This window comes from Lupinus angustifolius, chromosome LG03 (assembly GCF_001865875.1).
Source record: "Lupinus angustifolius cultivar Tanjil chromosome LG03, LupAngTanjil_v1.0, whole genome shotgun sequence".
Lineage (NCBI taxonomy): Eukaryota > Viridiplantae > Streptophyta > Magnoliopsida > Fabales > Fabaceae > Lupinus > Lupinus angustifolius.
The window spans coordinates 22,596,205-22,619,572 of record NC_032011.1 but is presented as its reverse complement, the minus strand read 5'-3'; the positions used below and the strand labels follow the sequence as shown (position 1 = coordinate 22,619,572).

The following is a 23,368-nucleotide window of genomic DNA, read 5'->3' as shown; positions in this document are numbered from 1 at the left end:
CTTTTACATAAATAACTATTGATAAGAAGATTGTTGTTTTTAAAACATAAGTGATAGATGATCAAGTAACTTATAAGTCACTCAAATAGTTTATTTGTGAAAATTGAGCTACTTTGTTGTATTTGGTAAAAAGGTTTATAAATCATTGGTTAACTTGAGAAAAACCCTAATTAATTTATAAGTTAGTCAATAGATTTATTTGACAATGATTATAAAATATGGTCTTATAAGTCACTTGGAGATGACTTGTGACTTATATAACAAAGGCTTATGATAAAGTCATGATTTCTTCTCTTTCGCTCTTAATTTATAAGCTTTCAATTATGTTATAAGTTTCAAACTAACTTATAAGCTCTAATTAGCTTATAATTAAGCTAGTTATGTCTAGGGATGGCAAAAAAACCCGTACCCGCGGGTAAAACCCGTACGGGCACGGGTACGGGTCACAAACGGGTACCCACGGGTATTATAAACGGGTTTTTAAAAATACCCGTAGTACATACGGGTGGGTACGGGTATTATGGTACCCGTACCCGCGGGTACCCATTATTTAGATAATTAATATATTATATTTATTTAAAATAAAAAATATATTATTCTAACATTTATTACACTATGTATATTTTTTCCTTTTACTTTGTTTACATATTTTAATGAGTTTGGTGATGAAACACCCTACAAATATTATTATAGAAAGTATAGAAACACACATGTTTTACAAATAAAATATATATTATTTTTTTAAAAAATGAGAAGAAAAAATCACACAAATGGAAACCACCAATAAATTTAGCATTTTAGCAAAATATTTAATCAAAAGTACAAAAATAATTAAGTTTCATGTTATTTGAAACACAATAGAAGTAAAAAATTTAAGAATTATTTATAATAGAGGAAACCCGCGGGTACCCGTTCTACCCGCGGGTACCCAGAACTACCCGCAAATACCCGCTCACGGGTACCCGTACGGGTACGGGCGGGTATGGGTATTACTTTTCTATTTTAAAACGGGTAGCGGGTAGCTACTATCCGTGCCCGCCCGTGCCCGTTGTCATCCCTAGTTATGTCAAATAGAACCCACATGGCCACGTACTTGGATGTAGTCACATATGGCTTATAAGTTGAAGAATTATTTTATTTTGTATCTATGAGCTAACTTACAAGTTAATCTAACATGCTTTTGGACCTAACTAACTTAAAGAGTATCATTAAGCCAATTGTAAAGAGGGATAATGGATGATTATTTAGTTAGATAGTTAAATAATAGTTTAGCTAATAATATTTTGTAGTTGTAGAATCTTCTTATGCACTAAGATGATGCACATGTATGGCTCTAGTTAGTTTAGGATTCTTATTATATTTAAATAGTTGCATCCATTAAAGAATTAGTCAATAAATAATTAAGATTTTATTTTACCTTAGTTTTTCCTTTTCAATTATGTGATTGTCCCTCCCAATAAATATAACTCATAGAAATCAAATTATTAACATATTAGTTATTATAGAGATTTAGCATAACCTTATAATATTAGACCGATGCATTGTTGGTTTAAAATAGTTGAGATAAATAGAGGATATTGTATAGTATTTAGAAGAAGTTATCATAGTTTAAATATCATTGGTGGATATCCCTTTAAGCTTGAGCTAGCTTTTTCGTGAGTGCTTTTTAACTCGAATGCCACATTCTTTAATGAGACATTAGAAAGTTTCGTTAATGCTACTTTTGATGTTTTAATTATTATGATATAATTAAGGTACAAAGACAGATATTTGTTATTATGATATAATTTACTCGTTAGATTCTCCTTAATTATTTGTTATTGCTGTTAAGCAATCTTAGAGAATTTTTTTTACCAATGCATACAACTTAAGCAATTCATATTTAAATCATAAGCTGAGAATCCAATTTTAGAGACCATGATGATTATACTATATAATTCTCTCATAGTCATCATTAATATATGAAACAAGGAGCATTCATCTTCATAATCTTCAATTTGATGTCTAACGGCATTATTCAAATATTTGTTATTGTGTAGGATTTATATTTTTTGGAAATGTATAAGTAATAAAAGAGAGATAACTTCTTGCTTGGTCCAACGAAATTGGATTTCAGTTTCTCCATCAAGTTGTAAGAAATGATTATTGTCATATTTAACAACATAGTATATATTAAAACTTATGTTGTTACTATTCCCTAATGATGAGTGGCACACAATATAAAGGGAAGCAAAAACATATTAAATTGTAAAAACTATGTTTAATTCCTTACAAAATGCATCAATAATTTAAAGGGGATGTTGTTTAAATACACAAAAGAGATATGTGGTTTCATAATCAAATTCTATAAAAATTTACAAATGACCAATTTAAAGAAGAGGCGTATAACTAATTAATTAAAAGTAAATTACACCAAGAATCGTTAGAATTTAACTTAATTACATTCACTATTCATTTTTTTGTTTAAAAAATTGCACTCATTTCCTTGTATCGATAGTTAATATAATATATGCGTACACATTATGAGTGGTTTGAGTAAGTAAAAAAGAATAATAATTTATGTAATTTCGCTAAAACTTAGGATTATTAATGTAATTTAATATAAATATTAATTAATTTAATTAGGTAACTATTCAATTAATTATTACCTTGTATGTCATAATCATAATGTTGGAAGAGGCAGGATTAAAATGATGAGTGTGTTAAAGTAGTTAGTTGATTTCAGTTTGTTAATTGTAATATTGTTTTTGTTAATCAATTAATAGTTTAATTAATCGATTAACTAGTCAGTTATTAGTTAAGTATCGTAGTATATAACTGGTGATTCACTTATTCCTTGTAACTCAATTTTATATAAAAAGTTTTTATTTTCTCATTCATGATTTTCTCTCATACTTCTTGATTCATCAAGAAGCTTTCTTTTCATGGATTTTCTCATTCTTTCTTTATTGCTTTATCAAGATTCATGTATGGCTCTACCATTTTAACTGAGTAAAAAGGTACATGTTTCCAAAGAAAATTTCATAGATAATGTGTCTGATCTCAACAACTTATTTAGTTATTTACATCTTCAATGGGTATGGTGGATTGAGAAATGAGTACCATCCACTTATTAATTACTATTAGTGTTACCTCAACAAATTTATTTTCTCTTTAGAGTAGCCATTTAATACAAGACATGCATGTAAAGGTATAATAGTATCTTAGGAAGAATTCCATTATTTCTACAACCTTTTTAGTAAAACATCAATACCCTATTTATAACTCAACATCTTTATTTTTTTTCTATCTCTCTTTCACTTCAACCACAAATAATGTTGTTTTAGGAATCTCTTTTCGCTAATGAATAGAAATAGTTTTACCAAAAAAAATGGTGTACTTGATATTAAAGAAAGGATTATAAATTAATTTAAAAATTACTCAATTCTTTTATTAAAGATTGAAACATTTCCTTCTTCTTCCACATAATGTTTTAGAAATTAAATACTTAATTAAAATTTATTTTTCAATTATATCACTAAATTTTGGGTTCAATTTCTTCTCTCGATTTTGAATGCACATCATTAAATGGAAAGTTCATGGAAATATGATCTATAATTTATAGTGAGAAATAATTAATGTAACTAATATGGAAAATAATATGAGATATTTTACTCCAAGAGTTACTCAACATTTATTCTTTTAAAATATGAGGGGTCATATTCTTTTTCTCAGTGTTACCTGCTGGCTGCATTGTAGTAGTAACTTGTTAAGTACATTATTTATTTTTTTGTATTATCAACTATATCTCTCACTTTTTGGTTATGAACTAATTTTTTTTGGTATGTGGATGTCTTTTTCAACAAGTATCGCTCTCAGGAATTGAACTTTTAACATTTTGGTCATTCTAGGGATCTAGTAGAACCTTACACCACTAAGACCAACACATTTGTTAATTTTACATTGTGGTGACATGATGAGGAGTTAATATTTTTTTGTTGGGTGATAAAATAGTGATCTATTAAAATGCAGAAACAGTTCTTGGATTTGGGGAAAGACTTGCAGCTTCTGATTCTGAAGTAGTCTCACTTTTTGACATTACTTGTCTCAGTTTAATATATTAGCAATATAAAATAGATGGCTAAGATATAAATTAACTTTTTTTTAACTTATTCCCGGAATAAATGAGTCATCTCTCTTACTAATTTAATATATATGTTAGGTTGGAAGGGAAAAAACATTTGAAGCATCCTCAATGATTATAAGCAAATTGTTTTATATTGGACAAGCAAAAATAATACACCCTTTTTTCACAAGAATGTAATAGTAAAAGATCTCCCTGCATTAAACATGCCATGCTTTGAAAAAAATTAAACATGCTATACCTTGAAAAATAAGAAAAATATATGCAATATATATAAGTATTGTTATTGACACTAAGATTGTTCATATACACATTTTAACCAATTATAATTATTATTAATAAAAAACAATTATATCCTAATTCTGTAACATCATAATAAATAAACATAAGATAAAATCACTGCACTGGTATTATTAATCACAACTATTTGCAATTTTCTTTACATAATCTTACAGAATTTTCATAGAGCTAAATCAGACGCCAGAAAAGACAGAAGTATACAAGTTCTATGAATTAACTTACTGTACAAAAAAGCTATTCTGTACAAATTGCTAAGTTAATGTACAAAACTAAACTTTGAATATTAAGTTATTTAGTGCACAAATGGACATTTATATGATGGTCATGTGTATATTTCTCAAATGGTTGTAACAATCATCACTGCTTTCAAAATACTCCAAGCAAGCCCAGCACACATGTTTTCCACATTTGCATTCTATGTGGTTGCACCCATCCACCTTCTCAATTGTAAACCCACACACCGGGCAACACTTAACATGTTCTTTCCCCTTGCACCACTCCTTCAGCGATGAGTCGGGATCTTTCTTGAACTCTCGATATTTCTCGCATGAAACATATGGATGGTACTCTAAGTGGCACCTGGTACAAGTCTCTGCGTAACATGCCCCACAAGCAAATGGCTCACCAGGTGTATCGGGATCAGCAACACGATAAATCGAGGGGCAGTCAGGAGATGGGCAAAACCTGTAGGTTCCTCCACTTGAGGCCACGAAAGCTCCCAAAGAAGCCTTGAAAAGTTCCTCCAACTTAACATGGGATAAGAGAGATCTCAAATCTGCAATAAGAAAGGGATGTCCACAGCCCTCGTGAGCACAACATATCGGGAAGCTGCCTAGGTTTCGTATAGCAGATTCACATTGCTCCACCAGACAAAACTGGCAGAACAAATGACCACAGCCCTCAAGCCGCACTCCATCTTCAACCTCACACAAGCAAATTGGGCAAGTAGGCCCATCGTGAATTCTCTGAACCAAAGAGTCACATGAATGTGCAGTCTCGGAAATTATTTCCTGCACTCTTGGTTTCAGCTCCTTGTTGCCACGAAGACAGATAATCTGGCGGCGTGTGTCGAGTATAAGATCTGCCCCAGGTACCTTCTCTTTTAGCCCTTGGAGATCTGGACCAAAATTCTTAACCACTTGCTTCATTAGGTCAGGAGGTAGATCTCTCCCTAAAAGATGGATTTCTAACTGCTTCCTTTCATGGAGAGAGAGTAGCAATTGAACCAGCTTCTGCTGAGCAAAAGCAAGCTTGTCCGGGGGACCGAACACTCGTATACTCAGGGTGTGCTTGTCAAGAAAAATATGAGTACCGGTCTCTTCCTGTAATGAGCTTTTAAGATTAAAGCCATCTCTGGTCAACATGTGCTGTACAACTATAGGGGTGAGGTTTTCATGTTCAATGGTTTTCCCTCTTGATAGTTCTTCCAGCTGTCTCCTAACTTCTGCAACTGTCTTTGTGGCATTGGCTGTTATTCTCACTCGGCGGGAACCATTAGTAAATCTGTCTAGGATCAACTCAACACCTTGAATAAGAAAATTAATGATTGTCATTGGTCAAATTAAAATAAGAAAATATATAAAAGATATTGCAATAAATTTATCTCAGAATCTAAATAGACTTCCAACAAAAACCATGGACGGACCGGTTTATAACAATAATTTAAAACATCTTAAAATTTAAAGAAACTCAGAAACATAGCATGTAAAAAACTTCCATTTAACTCACTCAATTTGGTCAATGTTAAAAGTTCCAAATATTATTTGTAAACAAGAAAGTGCAGCAGCATTGGAGTAATCAACACAAATTAAACTACTGTAGTAGAAAGTAGAAACATCAAATGGTTAAATATCATGTTCATGCAGCAGTGAGGACACTGGACCAAAATCAAAACTATGTATAATGCATAAACTGTTAAAAATAATTAAAAAGAGAAGGGCCCCAAAAGTTTTGTAAGCCAAATATTGTGAACATGTTGCAGAAATTAAACTGACCACAGCAACTTTTATTATAAAACATAAAACTAAAATGCTTCAATGGCATTTTAATTTAAAGAACACCAAGTTACAATCATGTAGATTTGTTAGTAACAGGCTTAGCATTTAAAACAGAGGCATGGAAAGCATGTGTAAAAGAAAAGGAATAGATGATAACATACCATTCACATTTTTTAACCTTGCAAGTACTTTCTCCAGTTCATCCTTAACTACGCTATACAACGGTTCAGGAAATATCAAGGAGCTATGGAACATCCTCTCACACTTTATTTTCTGCCATGAAAAACATCCAGGCAATACTTTCCCTTCAATTTGCTCCAAAGCTTTTGCTGCCTCTAAATGTAATCTTCCATCGAAAATGATTAAAGCTTTCGTGGATGTCTCCCTTGGCTGCGGTGGGAACACCTGAACTCTGCAAGAACTAATGTGTGGGTTTATGTTAGGCATAAAGGGGGAAATTTCTTTTAGAAGTGCCTCTTCAAAGACACTGCATGGTGGATTTAGAATGCCATCTCCTCTGACTAAGAAAAAATCCAGAATCCTTCTACTTGTAGCAGCTTTTAGTTCATCTAAAATTTCACTTTCAGAGAGATCTTTGTCAATCCCACGTATCGTAATACAGTCTGCATTCTTTGTGCTAGCTTCACATCGAACATACCTCCCTCCAATCGCAAGGTTATAGAAATCTCCCAAGATGAAATTGACATCATTTATGTCACATTTAACAATGCCAAACCCCTTGCTAGGCCTACGAAGCCAACTAATTTTTGCTTTAACAGCAGGAAATGAAAATGTTTTATCTCCTCCCACAGCAATTTGTGATGGGACAACTTTCAAGGGGTAGCCACAAAACTCCACTCCATCTAGATCAGCAGCTCTTTCGGCAGCATCAGGGGAGAGAAATGTTACCTTGACCCACTTTTCTCTCTCTTCAGAATACTCCGCCTTGCATGTAAACTTCTGCACTGAACAGATATCACCAGAGGTGTTCTCAAAAAACATCAAGAGCTGCTTGTCATCAATTGCAGTTATGTTTGGATGACAGACATCAATAGACAAGAAACACTTCTCAAGTTCCAAATGCTTTATCTCAGCACCAGACCCAAACAAAGCTACAGAAGGAGAGAAACCATGATACAAACATTTTTCCATACATTCAGTATTAAGCAACTTTTTCTCATATTCTAAAACATCAGTAACTAATCCAAGGGCAGTTTCCATATCATGTGAAGTGGCATATAACTGAATGTAATTCTGGCCAACATTGACTTCAATAAAAATACGGTCATCCATACAAGCTTTCCTTATCCGAGATACCAGACGAAGCACACTACTGTTGCCTTTCCCACAAAATCGCTTGAGAAGAATAGATCCAAAACCAGTCAACCTCTTCATCTGTAACTTCCGCTTTTCCATCTTGGATACATCAAAAGGGGGAGGAGGGTAGAGGTTGTACAATGAGTCAAAGTCAAAAGCAGTTACACATGCCAGATATTGATTAGAAACAGAAAGAAGTTCACCAAAAACCACCCAACTAGGTTTCTGAGCATATACATGTAATGAACAAGATGGATGTAGTTGAACAAGTTGTCCAGTTTGTGCCACTTCATAACCAAGTTGGTCACATCCAGAGTACATGGCTACATTCTCGGCAAGTGAAGCTAGTATAACCTTCTTCAGATACTCATCATAATCAGAGGGCTTATAAGGGTTCCAATGCCAGTAATTTGGAGTAACAATGCATAGTTCACGTTCAAGACAAGATTCTAACTCCACAACAATGTCTTGGCATCTCCTCATTGATTTGGCATTGATGCTGTTTTCCCAACACCATTTGTTCTTACTGTCTCGAGGCAAAGCTTCCCATTCCTTGTACACAGAGAGTAGAGTAAAGAGGTCACCATCACAGTGGCAAAATTGAACTTTATGACAATCGGATCTTTGCTTATCATCTTCATTACCAACTCTGCAAAATATTGTGCTGGCATTGGCCATCAAAGCAGCAAGGACAACGCCTTCTCTACCCATACCATAACGGCAACAGCCAAGAATGAGTTTACCAAGCCTAGGTTCAACCCCCAATCTTACCAAGCATCTGCCTTCATGTGTTAATCCATAAACATTTTTGTTCAGTGTAATGACTCCTAGTTGAATTAGATTCTTGATCGCCATCTCAATAGATCTAGAACTTGGAGCATCCACAAAATCAAATTCCTGCACATTCTTCACTCCTAAAGCAAGGATCCTCAAAACTGCTACACCAAGATGAACTCGCCGAATCTCAGGTTCTTGGGTTGGTTCCATAGACTGAAAATCATCTTCTGAGTACAGTCTATAGCACCTACCAGGCTCAGTTCGCCCAGCACGACCAGCCCGTTGAAGAGCAGAACTCTGGCTGATCCGGCAAACCTTAAGTACACTCATCCCACTGCTAGGATCAAACCGGCAGTCTTTAACAAACCCAGAATCTATCACATACTTAACACCAGGAATCGTAAGTGATGTCTCTGCAAGATTTGTTGCAAATATCACTTTTCTTTTTCCAGAGTAATTCTGGAAAACATGAAATTGCTCTTCAGACGAAAGTTTTCCATGTAAGGGCAAAGCAACTGCAGAGGTATCTCTAAACTTATCACAGGCCCACTCTACTTCTACCTGTGAGGTCAGAAAGGCAAGGATAGATCCCTCTTTCTCTGTTTTGTGAATCTCAGTTGCCATTCTGACAACATCAGACACATACAAGGCAATAATAACAGCAGAACCAGAATGTTCCATGTTGTCAGAAGGAACATATTTCACATCCACTGGAAAGTTTCTCCCAAGCACATGAAGAATTCCACATCCATAGAAATAATCAGATAGCTGCTCTGCATCAGCTGTAGCAGACATAATGATAAGCCGCATGTCAACCCTCCTACTGAGTAAATTCTTGATCACTGCCAACAAGATATCAGTATTTAAGCTCCTTTCATGAGCCTCATCAATTATGATGCACGAGACCCCAAACAGATTCTTGTCATCCATATAGTGCTGCAATAAACAGTTGTCTGTCATGAATGTAATTCTGGAATCAAAACACTTTGATGATGAAAAGGTAGAATAATTCTTGATAGTGTTGTCTCCATAACATCCACTGCTTTCTTCCTGTACCCTTTCAGACACCGATTTGGAAGCAATTTTACGAGGTTGGGTGCATACAATGGACTCATTAGCACCAACACCCGAATCAGCTAAGAACTGTACCAACTGTGTACTCTTTCCAGAGCCAGTCTCTCCAATTAACACTGTTACCTGTACAAACAAACACTAGTCAGAAAAACATCCATAAAAACAATAAATCTAACAACACAATTCATAGCATTCACTGTCTATGTAAGTTATTTTGTGTGCATAAACCACACAAGAAATCAACAATAGAAACACAAAGTTGCAAACTTTAAAAGCAAAACTTAATACAGAGCCCAAAAATTATTAAATTTTGTGAAAATTTGACAAGTATCAATCTCTCAATATAAGACCAACTTTTCTCAGTCCTTCACATTAGCTTTTTTTTACAACACAACCTCAATATTCGAGAGCCACATTGGACCCAACTAATCCAAATTGAGCAGGAAGACCCGCCCCATGTTGCACCAATCCCTGACTCAAACTAGAGTAATCACATTCAAAATCTCTTTGTAATGTTTTGATTTACAATTCATTCCGAAGTATAAACACACACAAAAAAGCAACTCATCCAAAAACACACTAGAAAGTTCACATATTCAAAATATATCTGTAACATTATGATTATAAATCATTCAGAAACAAACACATAAATCATAAAAAAATGACAATATACCTGATGAGAATGAACTTGCTGAATAATATCACTCCTATAAGCATATATTGGTAACCCTTGTTCAAGTCTCTTCCTTTCTCTCATGATCATGCAATGAACCTTTTTCCAATCCAATCTTCCTTCAAACTTAAACACAGAAACAACACTTTCCTCATCCTCCAACACCTTATTATTCTTCCCTTCTTCTTCATCATCATCTTCTTCCTCTTCTTCAAATTTCTTAACCAAACACTCCATTGCATTCTTAAATTCTCTTATTCTCTTCTCAATTAGGTTCTTCTCAGCTACAAGCCCTTTCTTCTTCTCCACTCTCTGATTATAAACCGGAATTGGCAACGGTTTACTCAGTACCTTACAAAAACTATCAATCTCTTTCGATAATCGATCGATTTCAACGTTCAATCGTTTAACCTCTTTCCCTTCATTCATCAAACACTTCACGTGGTAAGTAAATAGGGCTTTCAATCTACGTTCGAGTTCGTTCATATCCGAAGGTACTATAACATACGAAGTGAGTTCCGGCATGAGATCGTGAATTTCATTCAGGCGAGTCTTCCAGAACCAAACGACGGCGTCTAAGGCGTCGCACCACTGCCGGAAACCGATCACGCCGGCGATGCGGTCGGAAGCGGGAAAGGACTTGAACTCCGGCTTCAAGTCGCATTCGGAGATTAGCGCCAAGAATTCATCTCGCCGGAATGAGCGGCGGCCGGTGCGGAGGGTGATGTCGAAATTTGGACGGCGGAGGGTGGAGGTCTTGTCCGGTGGGTTACTGACACCAGGATTCCAGTGGTGGAACGAGTTGTGTGGGGGATGAGATGTTTGAACACCGTAAGAAGGTGGTGGTGGTGGTGGTTGTTGTGATGGTGATTGACGGTGGGAATTGAAGTTGTGGTGGCGCGTGGTGACACCGCTACTTGGTTGGTTGAAAGTGTTCATAGTGTGAAAGTTTTTTTTGATAGTGTGATGAGTTTGTATCTTCGAAATTCGTCACACACACTCTCTATTTATATTAATTTCTATCAAATCAAAATCGATTTTTTAAATACTTCATTTGTTGGCCAAAAATAGAAAGGATTATTTTTTTAATCTCTTATGCTAGATTTTCTCTGATTCTAAAAAGTTTTCTCACACTATCTCTCATAATCTGCTTTTGGGGTGGATTTAAGTTATTCTAATCCATAATATATTTTCAATTCAAATTCATACATGGTTTACAGTTACCGGAATAGTGTATATTCTCGACATATAAGTTATTTCATTTGTTCATTAAAGTATGATCTATATCTTTTTGATATTTCATCAAATATTATATATATAAGTGGAGAGAGATACTTCATATTATTGGATGGGTTAATGAAAAGATAGAGTGAGCTATGGCTTATTAAACCTAAAAAGATATAAGATTTTGAGTTAATTAATAATTATTTGAAAAAAGGTGATGATAAGTAAATAATATTTTCCATAACAGAATCCGTCAATAACAAAAAAACATATATCCACCCAATAATATTTTCCATAATAGAATCCATAAGTAAATAATATTATATATATTATGATTGGGATGGGTATAGAGACAAATAAATTTGTTATTAAGTTATTACACTAGAAATAGTATAGATTGAACATATCTCCACCAATAACAAAAAAACATATATCCACCCAATCCATAAATGCATATAATTGGTGGAATCTTTTATTTTTTTGTAAAGTAGGGTTTTTTTTATTTTCTTGCTATTGGAGAATTTAGTCATTAATTGGTTCTTGATTTTTTTTATTTCTAAAACTTATTTTGACATATTTATGGAGTAGAACATATTTAATACTTAGCTTGTGTTTTGTAGTGGCTTTTATTGTATGTCAAACACATATTTGTGTGCAACCCACTCTCTATTTGATTGTATGTATCTTAAGTCTCTTCTTTTAATACTATCTAATTTATTCCAGATAATGTGATTTTGGGTTGAATTTAGTTTACTCCAATCTAGTCTAATATTTTAAGTAGAATAAAGTATTCTCCTTATATAAAGAAATAAATTATCTCATCAAGTCATTAAAATTATAATATTTGTCTTATCTAATATTTTCTATAAAAATAATTTTAAAACGTGTGTCATATTTTTACTAGTTTAAGTAGATAAGTTATCTTCTGGTATTAGAAAATATTTTATTCTCTATTTTAAATAAAGTTTTTTACTTTAATGAGGAATATAAGATTTACTATAATAAAAAAAAGTCTAATATCTATAATAATTAAAAATGAATAATAAATAATAAATTAAAAGTATTTAAAACTTTTATATTAATATATATATATATATATATATTTTTCTAATGCTAAAGAAACAAATTTATCGTGAGCTGTGACTAGTGACTAATTAAATCTCCATAAGCCAAGTTTAGATAAAAGTGATAAGAGTCTGAAATAATTTAACATATAAACTTTCGAATAACATTTTACCTAACTAATTCCATTAGGAACAGTATCCCATTAGGCTTGGAATTGAAAACGATAAATTTTAGATAAATTATTCTGATATAGCTTGAGTTTTAGTAAAGTTATATAAGTTACCTTTCATTTTTTAAACCTAGATAAATCATACCTCATTATATAAATATATTACAATGACTATTCATATAGAAGATATAAATGTATTTCTTAAACAAAGAAGATTGATGAATGTGATTAAGTTAAACAAATATAGTATATTGAAAAGATAAATCCAAATAGTATAAGAGTTAATGTATATTCATTATAATTAAAAAAATATTATAAGAGTGATTTAAACATCTTCTTGGAATTATTAATAATGTAGTTTGTAATTGACAAAAAATAATGAATATGTATTGACTCTTATACTATTTAGAATTGTCTTCACAAATTACCATATTTTATTTAATAAATTACATTTATCTATAGTAAACCATTAGTCAGGATAAAGAATGAAATATGTCTAAAATACTTTACAATACTACATAGAATATAAAAATAAAAATAAAATTATATGATATAACAATTTTAAATGCAAATGCAATGACATATATATCCAATGAGGATTCTTTTTTGTCTCAGGTAAAGATCCTCTACAACAAGTGCTACATAAACCAAAAGAAAATCAATATGTTTATTTTATAATTTTATTTATAATAAAATAATATTTTTATTATAAATACAAAAAAAAATCTCGTAAATTGTCTTCTGTCATTAGCTCGCCACCCCATTATATAGAAGGTTTTGTCTTGTGAAAATTCCAATATAGTCATTAAGTGGTTGATCCACTACCCCACCTACTCGTCGATATTCCGGCTTGAACATAATTGTTTCCAGTGTGAATATTGGTAAGAAACAAAAAAAACATTATACACATGGAATACACAATCAAAATCATTGATTTACAAACAACTTATGAAAATTCCAATATATTATTAAGTGGCTGATCCACTGCATTTTTTTTTCTTCAAACGTGATTCATATACTATATACATAATTTAAACCATTACTTTTTTTAGTGAAATATGTATATACTATCAATATAAAAATTTATACATAATTATTTCATCACTTAAATTATTAGTCAATAATTATTAAACATAAAGAATAAATGGTATAAGTAATAATATATTCAACTTGTTAGTGTTTGTCATTTATAAAAGTAGCTTTGATTTGTTCTAGGACGTATAGGCAGTTCCCTCATATATGATCAACTTTTTAGTTCTCGAGCTAATATTTCTTTTTAGAAAGAGAAAAAAAAATATGCATGGGAATTTTTTTATATATTGTTAGTCTATTATTTATTTTTAATTGTTATTGACTTTTTAAAAAAATTAATATAAATAAATGATAAATAATATACCGCGTAAATCTTTTGAATTGGTTTTAGTGTATATATATTATATTCTTTAAGAAATATCATAACTTTTTATTGATGATTGGAGAATACTTATCGATAAGTTTGTCTTGATGCTGCTTATTTATGTAAGTGTGAAGAGGGATTCTTTAACTCTTAAATTTTATATTCTATGTTCCGGATCAATCAGTATTTTTTAACTAATAAAAAATAATATTTTATTTTATTATACAAAAGTAATATATTAAATTTACATGTCTAGATATAAGTGGGCGGAAGTTGTGATAAATAATCTTCATTTTTTAAGTGTTGGGGGCTAATCTTATTTACGTTTGGTTTTTTTGTACTTTTGTTTATGTCGTGTACCATGGTATATAAATAAGAGAGGTTTATAACTCATATATTGTTTTGCACTAAAAAAATATGATATCTATCTATTTATTATATAACAAAAAAACTCTTATAGGGACACATATCAATACTTTATGCAAAGTTTGCTTCTTAGGGACACATGTCAATACCTTATGCAAAGTTTTCCCTCCAAGAGCTCATCACCTCTTACTATACAACCTTACAAACATGATTAAAACTATCTTTTACTATTTGTTTAAAAATACAAACATAATGACTCATTATTTTATTTAGCAAATCTATCATCTTCTACTCTCAAACTCACTCACGGAAATTGGTTGACTGTTACTAGAAAGGAGAAGAAGACTTCTAAGAAACAATATGTCAATATTAATGAAATTAATATTCGGAGAAATATATTATCGTAGTAAAATTAATACACAAAGATTTAAAAAATTATTAGTATATTTCAAGCTATAAATTAATACAGGTACACATAAGCTCAATTATAAAATCAAGAAATTTTATATAAATTGAATACTATAAAATATAATAAGTCACAATTTGAAATTAATATAATAATAGTCTTATTTTTATTAAAATTATTGAAAAACTATGTCCTTGATTTGATTTTATTGTGATTACATAATTGATTCTTTTACCTCTATTTTCTTAAAAATAATCATAAGATTTACAAAGTTGTATGTATTATAACACATATTTGATTTATATTTTGTTTGACTTATTTTTATTCTTCAATTTTAGGCAACACTCATGGTAAATATATTTTGTTTCGGATTTAGTGTTTGCTTCTAATATTACAATGTTACTTTTACAATATTAAGATAGTAATAATGATAATTATAACATAAATAGAATATTAAAGATATTAGATTAAGAAGATTAAAAATCTTAACAATTTTTGAATATATATTAATATAACATATGAGAATATAACGAATGAGAATTTTCAAAATATTTAATTACTATCATTATATTATTTAATTAAAATATAACAATAGTAGATATATTCATGGAAAATATATGTATTTTAATTAGGAATATATAAGAACCAAGTTGGTCACATCCAGAGTACATGGCTACATTCTCGGCAAGTGAAGCTAGTATAACCTTCTTCAGATACTCATCATAATCAGAGGGCTTATAAGGGTTCCAATGCCAGTAATTTGGAGTAACAATGCATAGTTCACGTTCAAGACAAGATTCTAACTCCACAACAATGTCTTGGCATCTCCTCATTGATTTGGCATTGATGCTGTTTTCCCAACACCATTTGTTCTTACTGTCTCGAGGCAAAGCTTCCCATTCCTTGTACACAGAGAGTAGAGTAAAGAGGTCACCATCACAGTGGCAAAATTGAACTTTATGACAATCGGATCTTTGCTTATCATCTTCATTACCAACTCTGCAAAATATTGTGCTGGCATTGGCCATCAAAGCAGCAAGGACAACGCCTTCTCTACCCATACCATAACGGCAACAGCCAAGAATGAGTTTACCAAGCCTAGGTTCAACCCCCAATCTTACCAAGCATCTGCCTTCATGTGTTAATCCATAAACATTTTTGTTCAGTGTAATGACTCCTAGTTGAATTAGATTCTTGATCGCCATCTCAATAGATCTAGAACTTGGAGCATCCACAAAATCAAATTCCTGCACATTCTTCACTCCTAAAGCAAGGATCCTCAAAACTGCTACACCAAGATGAACTCGCCGAATCTCAGGTTCTTGGGTTGGTTCCATAGACTGAAAATCATCTTCTGAGTACAGTCTATAGCACCTACCAGGCTCAGTTCGCCCAGCACGACCAGCCCGTTGAAGAGCAGAACTCTGGCTGATCCGGCAAACCTTAAGTACACTCATCCCACTGCTAGGATCAAACCGGCAGTCTTTAACAAACCCAGAATCTATCACATACTTAACACCAGGAATCGTAAGTGATGTCTCTGCAAGATTTGTTGCAAATATCACTTTTCTTTTTCCAGAGTAATTCTGGAAAACATGAAATTGCTCTTCAGACGAAAGTTTTCCATGTAAGGGCAAAGCAACTGCAGAGGTATCTCTAAACTTATCACAGGCCCACTCTACTTCTACCTGTGAGGTCAGAAAGGCAAGGATAGATCCCTCTTTCTCTGTTTTGTGAATCTCAGTTGCCATTCTGACAACATCAGACACATACAAGGCAATAATAACAGCAGAACCAGAATGTTCCATGTTGTCAGAAGGAACATATTTCACATCCACTGGAAAGTTTCTCCCAAGCACATGAAGAATTCCACATCCATAGAAATAATCAGATAGCTGCTCTGCATCAGCTGTAGCAGACATAATGATAAGCCGCATGTCAACCCTCCTACTGAGTAAATTCTTGATCACTGCCAACAAGATATCAGTATTTAAGCTCCTTTCATGAGCCTCATCAATTATGATGCACGAGACCCCAAACAGATTCTTGTCATCCATATAGTGCTGCAATAAACAGTTGTCTGTCATGAATGTAATTCTGGAATCAAAACACTTTGATGATGAAAAGGTAGAATAATTCTTGATAGTGTTGTCTCCATAACATCCACTGCTTTCTTCCTGTACCCTTTCAGACACCGATTTGGAAGCAATTTTACGAGGTTGGGTGCATACAATGGACTCATTAGCACCAACACCCGAATCAGCTAAGAACTGTACCAACTGTGTACTCTTTCCAGAGCCAGTCTCTCCAATTAACACTGTTACCTGTACAAACAAACACTAGTCAGAAAAACATCCATAAAAACAATAAATCTAACAACACAATTCATAGCATTCACTGTCTATGTAAGTTATTTTGTGTGCATAAACCACACAAGAAATCAACAATAGAAACACAAAGTTGCAAACTTTAAAAGCAAAACTTAATACAGAGCCCAAAAATTATTAAATTTTGTGAAAATTTGACAAGTATCAATCTCTCAATATAAGACCAACTTTTCTCAGTCCTTCACATTAGCTTTTTTTTACAACACAACCTCAATATTCGAGAGCCACATTGGACCCAACTAATCCAAATTGAGCAGGAAGACCCGCCCCATGTTGCACCAATCCCTGACTCAAACTAGAGTAATCACATTCAAAATCTCTTTGTAATGTTTTGATTTACAATTCATTCCGAAGTATAAACACACACAAAAAAGCAACTCATCCAAAAACACACTAGAAAGTTCACATATTCAAAATATATCTGTAACATTATGATTATAAATCATTCAGAAACAAACACATAAATCATAAAAAAATGACAATATACCTGATGAGAATGAACTTGCTGAATAATATCACTCCTATAAGCATATATTGGTAACCCTTGTTCAAGTCTCTTCCTTTCTCTCATGATCATGCAATGAACCTTTTTCCAATCCAATCTTCCTTCAAACTTAAACACAGAAACAACACTTTCCTCATCCTCCAACACCTTATTATTCTTCCCTTCTTCTTCATCATCATCTTCTTCCTCTTCTTCAAATTTCTTAACCAAACACTCCATTGCATTCTTAAATTCTCTTATTCTCTTCTCAATTAGGTTCTTCTCAGCTACAAGCCCTTTCTTCTTCTCCACTCTCTGATTATAAACCGGAATTGGCAACGGTTTACTCAGTACCTTACAAAAACTATCAATCTCTTTCGATAATCGATCGATTTCAACGTTCAATCGTTTAACCTCTTTCCCTTCATTCATCAAACACTTCACGTGGTAAGTAAATAGGGCTTTCAATCTACGTTCGAGTTCGTTCATATCCGAAGGTACTATAACATACGAAGTGAGTTCCGGCATGAGATCGTGAATTTCATTCAGGCGAGTCTTCCAGAACCAAACGACGGCGTCTAAGGCGTCGCACCACTGCCGGAAACCGATCACGCCGGCGATGCGGTCGGAAGCGGGAAAGGACTTGAACTCCGGCTTCAAGTCGCATTCGGAGATTAGCGCCAAGAATTCATCTCGCCGGAATGAGCGGCGGCCGGTGCGGAGGGTGATGTCGAAATTTGGACGGCGGAGGGTGGAGGTCTTGTCCGGTGGGTTACTGACACCAGGATTCCAGTGGTGGAACGAGTTGTGTGGGGGATGAGATGTTTGAACACCGTAAGAAGGTGGTGGTGGTGGTGGTTGTTGTGATGGTGATTGACGGTGGGAATTGAAGTTGTGGTGGCGCGTGGTGACACCGCTACTTGGTTGGTTGAAAGTGTTCATAGTGTGAAAGTTTTTTTTGATAGTGTGATGAGTTTGTATCTTCGAAATTCGTCACACACACTCTCTATTTATATTAATTTCTATCAAATCAAAATCGATTTTTTAAATACTTCATTTGTTGGCCAAAAATAGAAAGGATTATTTTTTTAATCTCTTATGCTAGATTTTCTCTGATTCTAAAAAGTTTTCTCACACTATCTCTCATAATCTGCTTTTGGGGTGGATTTAAGTTATTCTAATCCATAATATATTTTCAATTCAAATTCATACATGGTTTACAGTTACCGGAATAGTGTATATTCTCGACATATAAGTTATTTCATTTGTTCATTAAAGTATGATCTATATCTTTTTGATATTTCATCAAATATTATATATATAAGTGGAGAGAGATACTTCATATTATTGGATGGGTTAATGAAAAGATAGAGTGAGCTATGGCTTATTAAACCTAAAAAGATATAAGATTTTGAGTTAATTAATAATTATTTGAAAAAAGGTGATGATAAGTAAATAATATTTTCCATAACAGAATCCGTCAATAACAAAAAAACATATATCCACCCAATAATATTTTCCATAATAGAATCCATAAGTAAATAATATTATATATATTATGATTGGGATGGGTATAGAGACAAATAAATTTGTTATTAAGTTATTACACTAGAAATAGTATAGATTGAACATATCTCCACCAATAACAAAAAAACATATATCCACCCAATCCATAAATGCATATAATTGGTGGAATCTTTTATTTTTTTGTAAAGTAGGGTTTTTTTTATTTTCTTGCTATTGGAGAATTTAGTCATTAATTGGTTCTTGATTTTTTTTATTTCTAAAACTTATTTTGACATATTTATGGAGTAGAACATATTTAATACTTAGCTTGTGTTTTGTAGTGGCTTTTATTGTATGTCAAACACATATTTGTGTGCAACCCACTCTCTATTTGATTGTATGTATCTTAAGTCTCTTCTTTTAATACTATCTAATTTATTCCAGATAATGTGATTTTGGGTTGAATTTAGTTTACTCCAATCTAGTCTAATATTTTAAGTAGAATAAAGTATTCTCCTTATATAAAGAAATAAATTATCTCATCAAGTCATTAAAATTATAATATTTGTCTTATCTAATATTTTCTATAAAAATAATTTTAAAACGTGTGTCATATTTTTACTAGTTTAAGTAGATAAGTTATCTTCTGGTATTAGAAAATATTTTATTCTCTATTTTAAATAAAGTTTTTTACTTTAATGAGGAATATAAGATTTACTATAATAAAAAAAAGTCTAATATCTATAATAATTAAAAATGAATAATAAATAATAAATTAAAAGTATTTAAAACTTTTATATTAATATATATATATATATATATATTTTTCTAATGCTAAAGAAACAAATTTATCGTGAGCTGTGACTAGTGACTAATTAAATCTCCATAAGCCAAGTTTAGATAAAAGTGATAAGAGTCTGAAATAATTTAACATATAAACTTTCGAATAACATTTTACCTAACTAATTCCATTAGGAACAGTATCCCATTAGGCTTGGAATTGAAAACGATAAATTTTAGATAAATTATTCTGATATAGCTTGAGTTTTAGTAAAGTTATATAAGTTACCTTTCATTTTTTAAACCTAGATAAATCATACCTCATTATATAAATATATTACAATGACTATTCATATAGAAGATATAAATGTATTTCTTAAACAAAGAAGATTGATGAATGTGATTAAGTTAAACAAATATAGTATATTGAAAAGATAAATCCAAATAGTATAAGAGTTAATGTATATTCATTATAATTAAAAAAATATTATAAGAGTGATTTAAACATCTTCTTGGAATTATTAATAATGTAGTTTGTAATTGACAAAAAATAATGAATATGTATTGACTCTTATACTATTTAGAATTGTCTTCACAAATTACCATATTTTATTTAATAAATTACATTTATCTATAGTAAACCATTAGTCAGGATAAAGAATGAAATATGTCTAAAATACTTTACAATACTACATAGAATATAAAAATAAAAATAAAATTATATGATATAACAATTTTAAATGCAAATGCAATGACATATATATCCAATGAGGATTCTTTTTTGTCTCAGGTAAAGATCCTCTACAACAAGTGCTACATAAACCAAAAGAAAATCAATATGTTTATTTTATAATTTTATTTATAATAAAATAATATTTTTATTATAAATACAAAAAAAAATCTCGTAAATTGTCTTCTGTCATTAGCTCGCCACCCCATTATATAGAAGGTTTTGTCTTGTGAAAATTCCAATATAGTCATTAAGTGGTTGATCCACTACCCCACCTACTCGTCGATATTCCGGCTTGAACATAATTGTTTCCAGTGTGAATATTGGTAAGAAACAAAAAAAACATTATACACATGGAATACACAATCAAAATCATTGATTTACAAACAACTTATGAAAATTCCAATATATTATTAAGTGGCTGATCCACTGCATTTTTTTTTCTTCAAACGTGATTCATATACTATATACATAATTTAAACCATTACTTTTTTTAGTGAAATATGTATATACTATCAATATAAAAATTTATACATAATTATTTCATCACTTAAATTATTAGTCAATAATTATTAAACATAAAGAATAAATGGTATAAGTAATAATATATTCAACTTGTTAGTGTTTGTCATTTATAAAAGTAGCTTTGATTTGTTCTAGGACGTATAGGCAGTTCCCTCATATATGATCAACTTTTTAGTTCTCGAGCTAATATTTCTTTTTAGAAAGAGAAAAAAAAATATGCATGGGAATTTTTTTATATATTGTTAGTCTATTATTTATTTTTAATTGTTATTGACTTTTTAAAAAAATTAATATAAATAAATGATAAATAATATACCGCGTAAATCTTTTGAATTGGTTTTAGTGTATATATATTATATTCTTTAAGAAATATCATAACTTTTTATTGATGATTGGAGAATACTTATCGATAAGTTTGTCTTGATGCTGCTTATTTATGTAAGTGTGAAGAGGGATTCTTTAACTCTTAAATTTTATATTCTATGTTCCGGATCAATCAGTATTTTTTAACTAATAAAAAATAATATTTTATTTTATTATACAAAAGTAATATATTAAATTTACATGTCTAGATATAAGTGGGCGGAAGTTGTGATAAATAATCTTCATTTTTTAAGTGTTGGGGGCTAATCTTATTTACGTTTGGTTTTTTTGTACTTTTGTTTATGTCGTGTACCATGGTATATAAATAAGAGAGGTTTATAACTCATATATTGTTTTGCACTAAAAAAATATGATATCTATCTATTTATTATATAACAAAAAAACTCTTATAGGGACACATATCAATACTTTATGCAAAGTTTGCTTCTTAGGGACACATGTCAATACCTTATGCAAAGTTTTCCCTCCAAGAGCTCATCACCTCTTACTATACAACCTTACAAACATGATTAAAACTATCTTTTACTATTTGTTTAAAAATACAAACATAATGACTCATTATTTTATTTAGCAAATCTATCATCTTCTACTCTCAAACTCACTCACGGAAATTGGTTGACTGTTACTAGAAAGGAGAAGAAGACTTCTAAGAAACAATATGTCAATATTAATGAAATTAATATTCGGAGAAATATATTATCGTAGTAAAATTAATACACAAAGATTTAAAAAATTATTAGTATATTTCAAGCTATAAATTAATACAGGTACACATAAGCTCAATTATAAAATCAAGAAATTTTATATAAATTGAATACTATAAAATATAATAAGTCACAATTTGAAATTAATATAATAATAGTCTTATTTTTATTAAAATTATTGAAAAACTATGTCCTTGATTTGATTTTATTGTGATTACATAATTGATTCTTTTACCTCTATTTTCTTAAAAATAATCATAAGATTTACAAAGTTGTATGTATTATAACACATATTTGATTTATATTTTGTTTGACTTATTTTTATTCTTCAATTTTAGGCAACACTCATGGTAAATATATTTTGTTTCGGATTTAGTGTTTGCTTCTAATATTACAATGTTACTTTTACAATATTAAGATAGTAATAATGATAAGTATAACATAAATAGAATATTAAAGATATTAGATTAAGAAGATTAAAAATCTTAACAATTTTTGAATATATATTAATATAACATATGAGAATATAACGAATGAGAATTTTCAAAATATTTTAATTACTATCATTATATTATTTAATTAAAATATAACAATAGTAGATATATTCATGGAAAATATATGTATTTTAATTAGGAATATATAAGAATAACAAATCAATTATTAGACTATTTTTATTATTTTGATTAAAATTATCAGAAAAAATATCCTGTCAAATCGCAACTTAATGTGTTTTTCAAATATATTACAAAAAATATCACATAATAATAGCTCATCAAATCATTTGGTATAGAAAGGAGAAGAAGACTTCTAAGAAACAATATGTCAATATTAATGAAATTAATATTCGGAGAAATATATTATCGTAGTAAAATTAATACACAAAGATTTAAAAAATTATTAGTATATTTCAAGCTATAAATTAATACAGGTACACATAAGATCAATTATAAAATCAAGAAATTGTATATAAATTGAATACTA

The 23,368-nt window shown here is 31.0% G+C and overlaps 2 protein-coding genes across 2 annotated transcripts; both read right to left on the bottom strand.

Annotated features, from left to right (window-relative positions):
• Positions 4,500-11,219, bottom strand: LOC109343684 (ATP-dependent RNA helicase DEAH12, chloroplastic-like). The gene is made up of 3 exons (XM_019582099.1): positions 10,262-11,219; positions 6,582-9,711; positions 4,500-5,948 (listed from the first exon to the last, which is right to left on the bottom strand). Exons 1-3 carry the CDS (start codon positions 11,198-11,200, stop codon positions 4,735-4,737), a joined length of 5,283 nt encoding a protein of 1,760 aa, XP_019437644.1. The 5' UTR covers positions 11,201-11,219; the 3' UTR covers positions 4,500-4,734.
• Positions 14,930-18,719, bottom strand: LOC109342442 (ATP-dependent RNA helicase DEAH12, chloroplastic-like). The gene is made up of 3 exons (XM_019580425.1): positions 17,762-18,719; positions 15,534-17,211; positions 14,930-14,934 (listed from the first exon to the last, which is right to left on the bottom strand). The coding sequence occupies exons 1-3, from the start codon at positions 18,698-18,700 to the stop codon at positions 14,930-14,932; spliced, it is 2,622 nt and encodes an 873-aa protein (XP_019435970.1). The 5' UTR covers positions 18,701-18,719.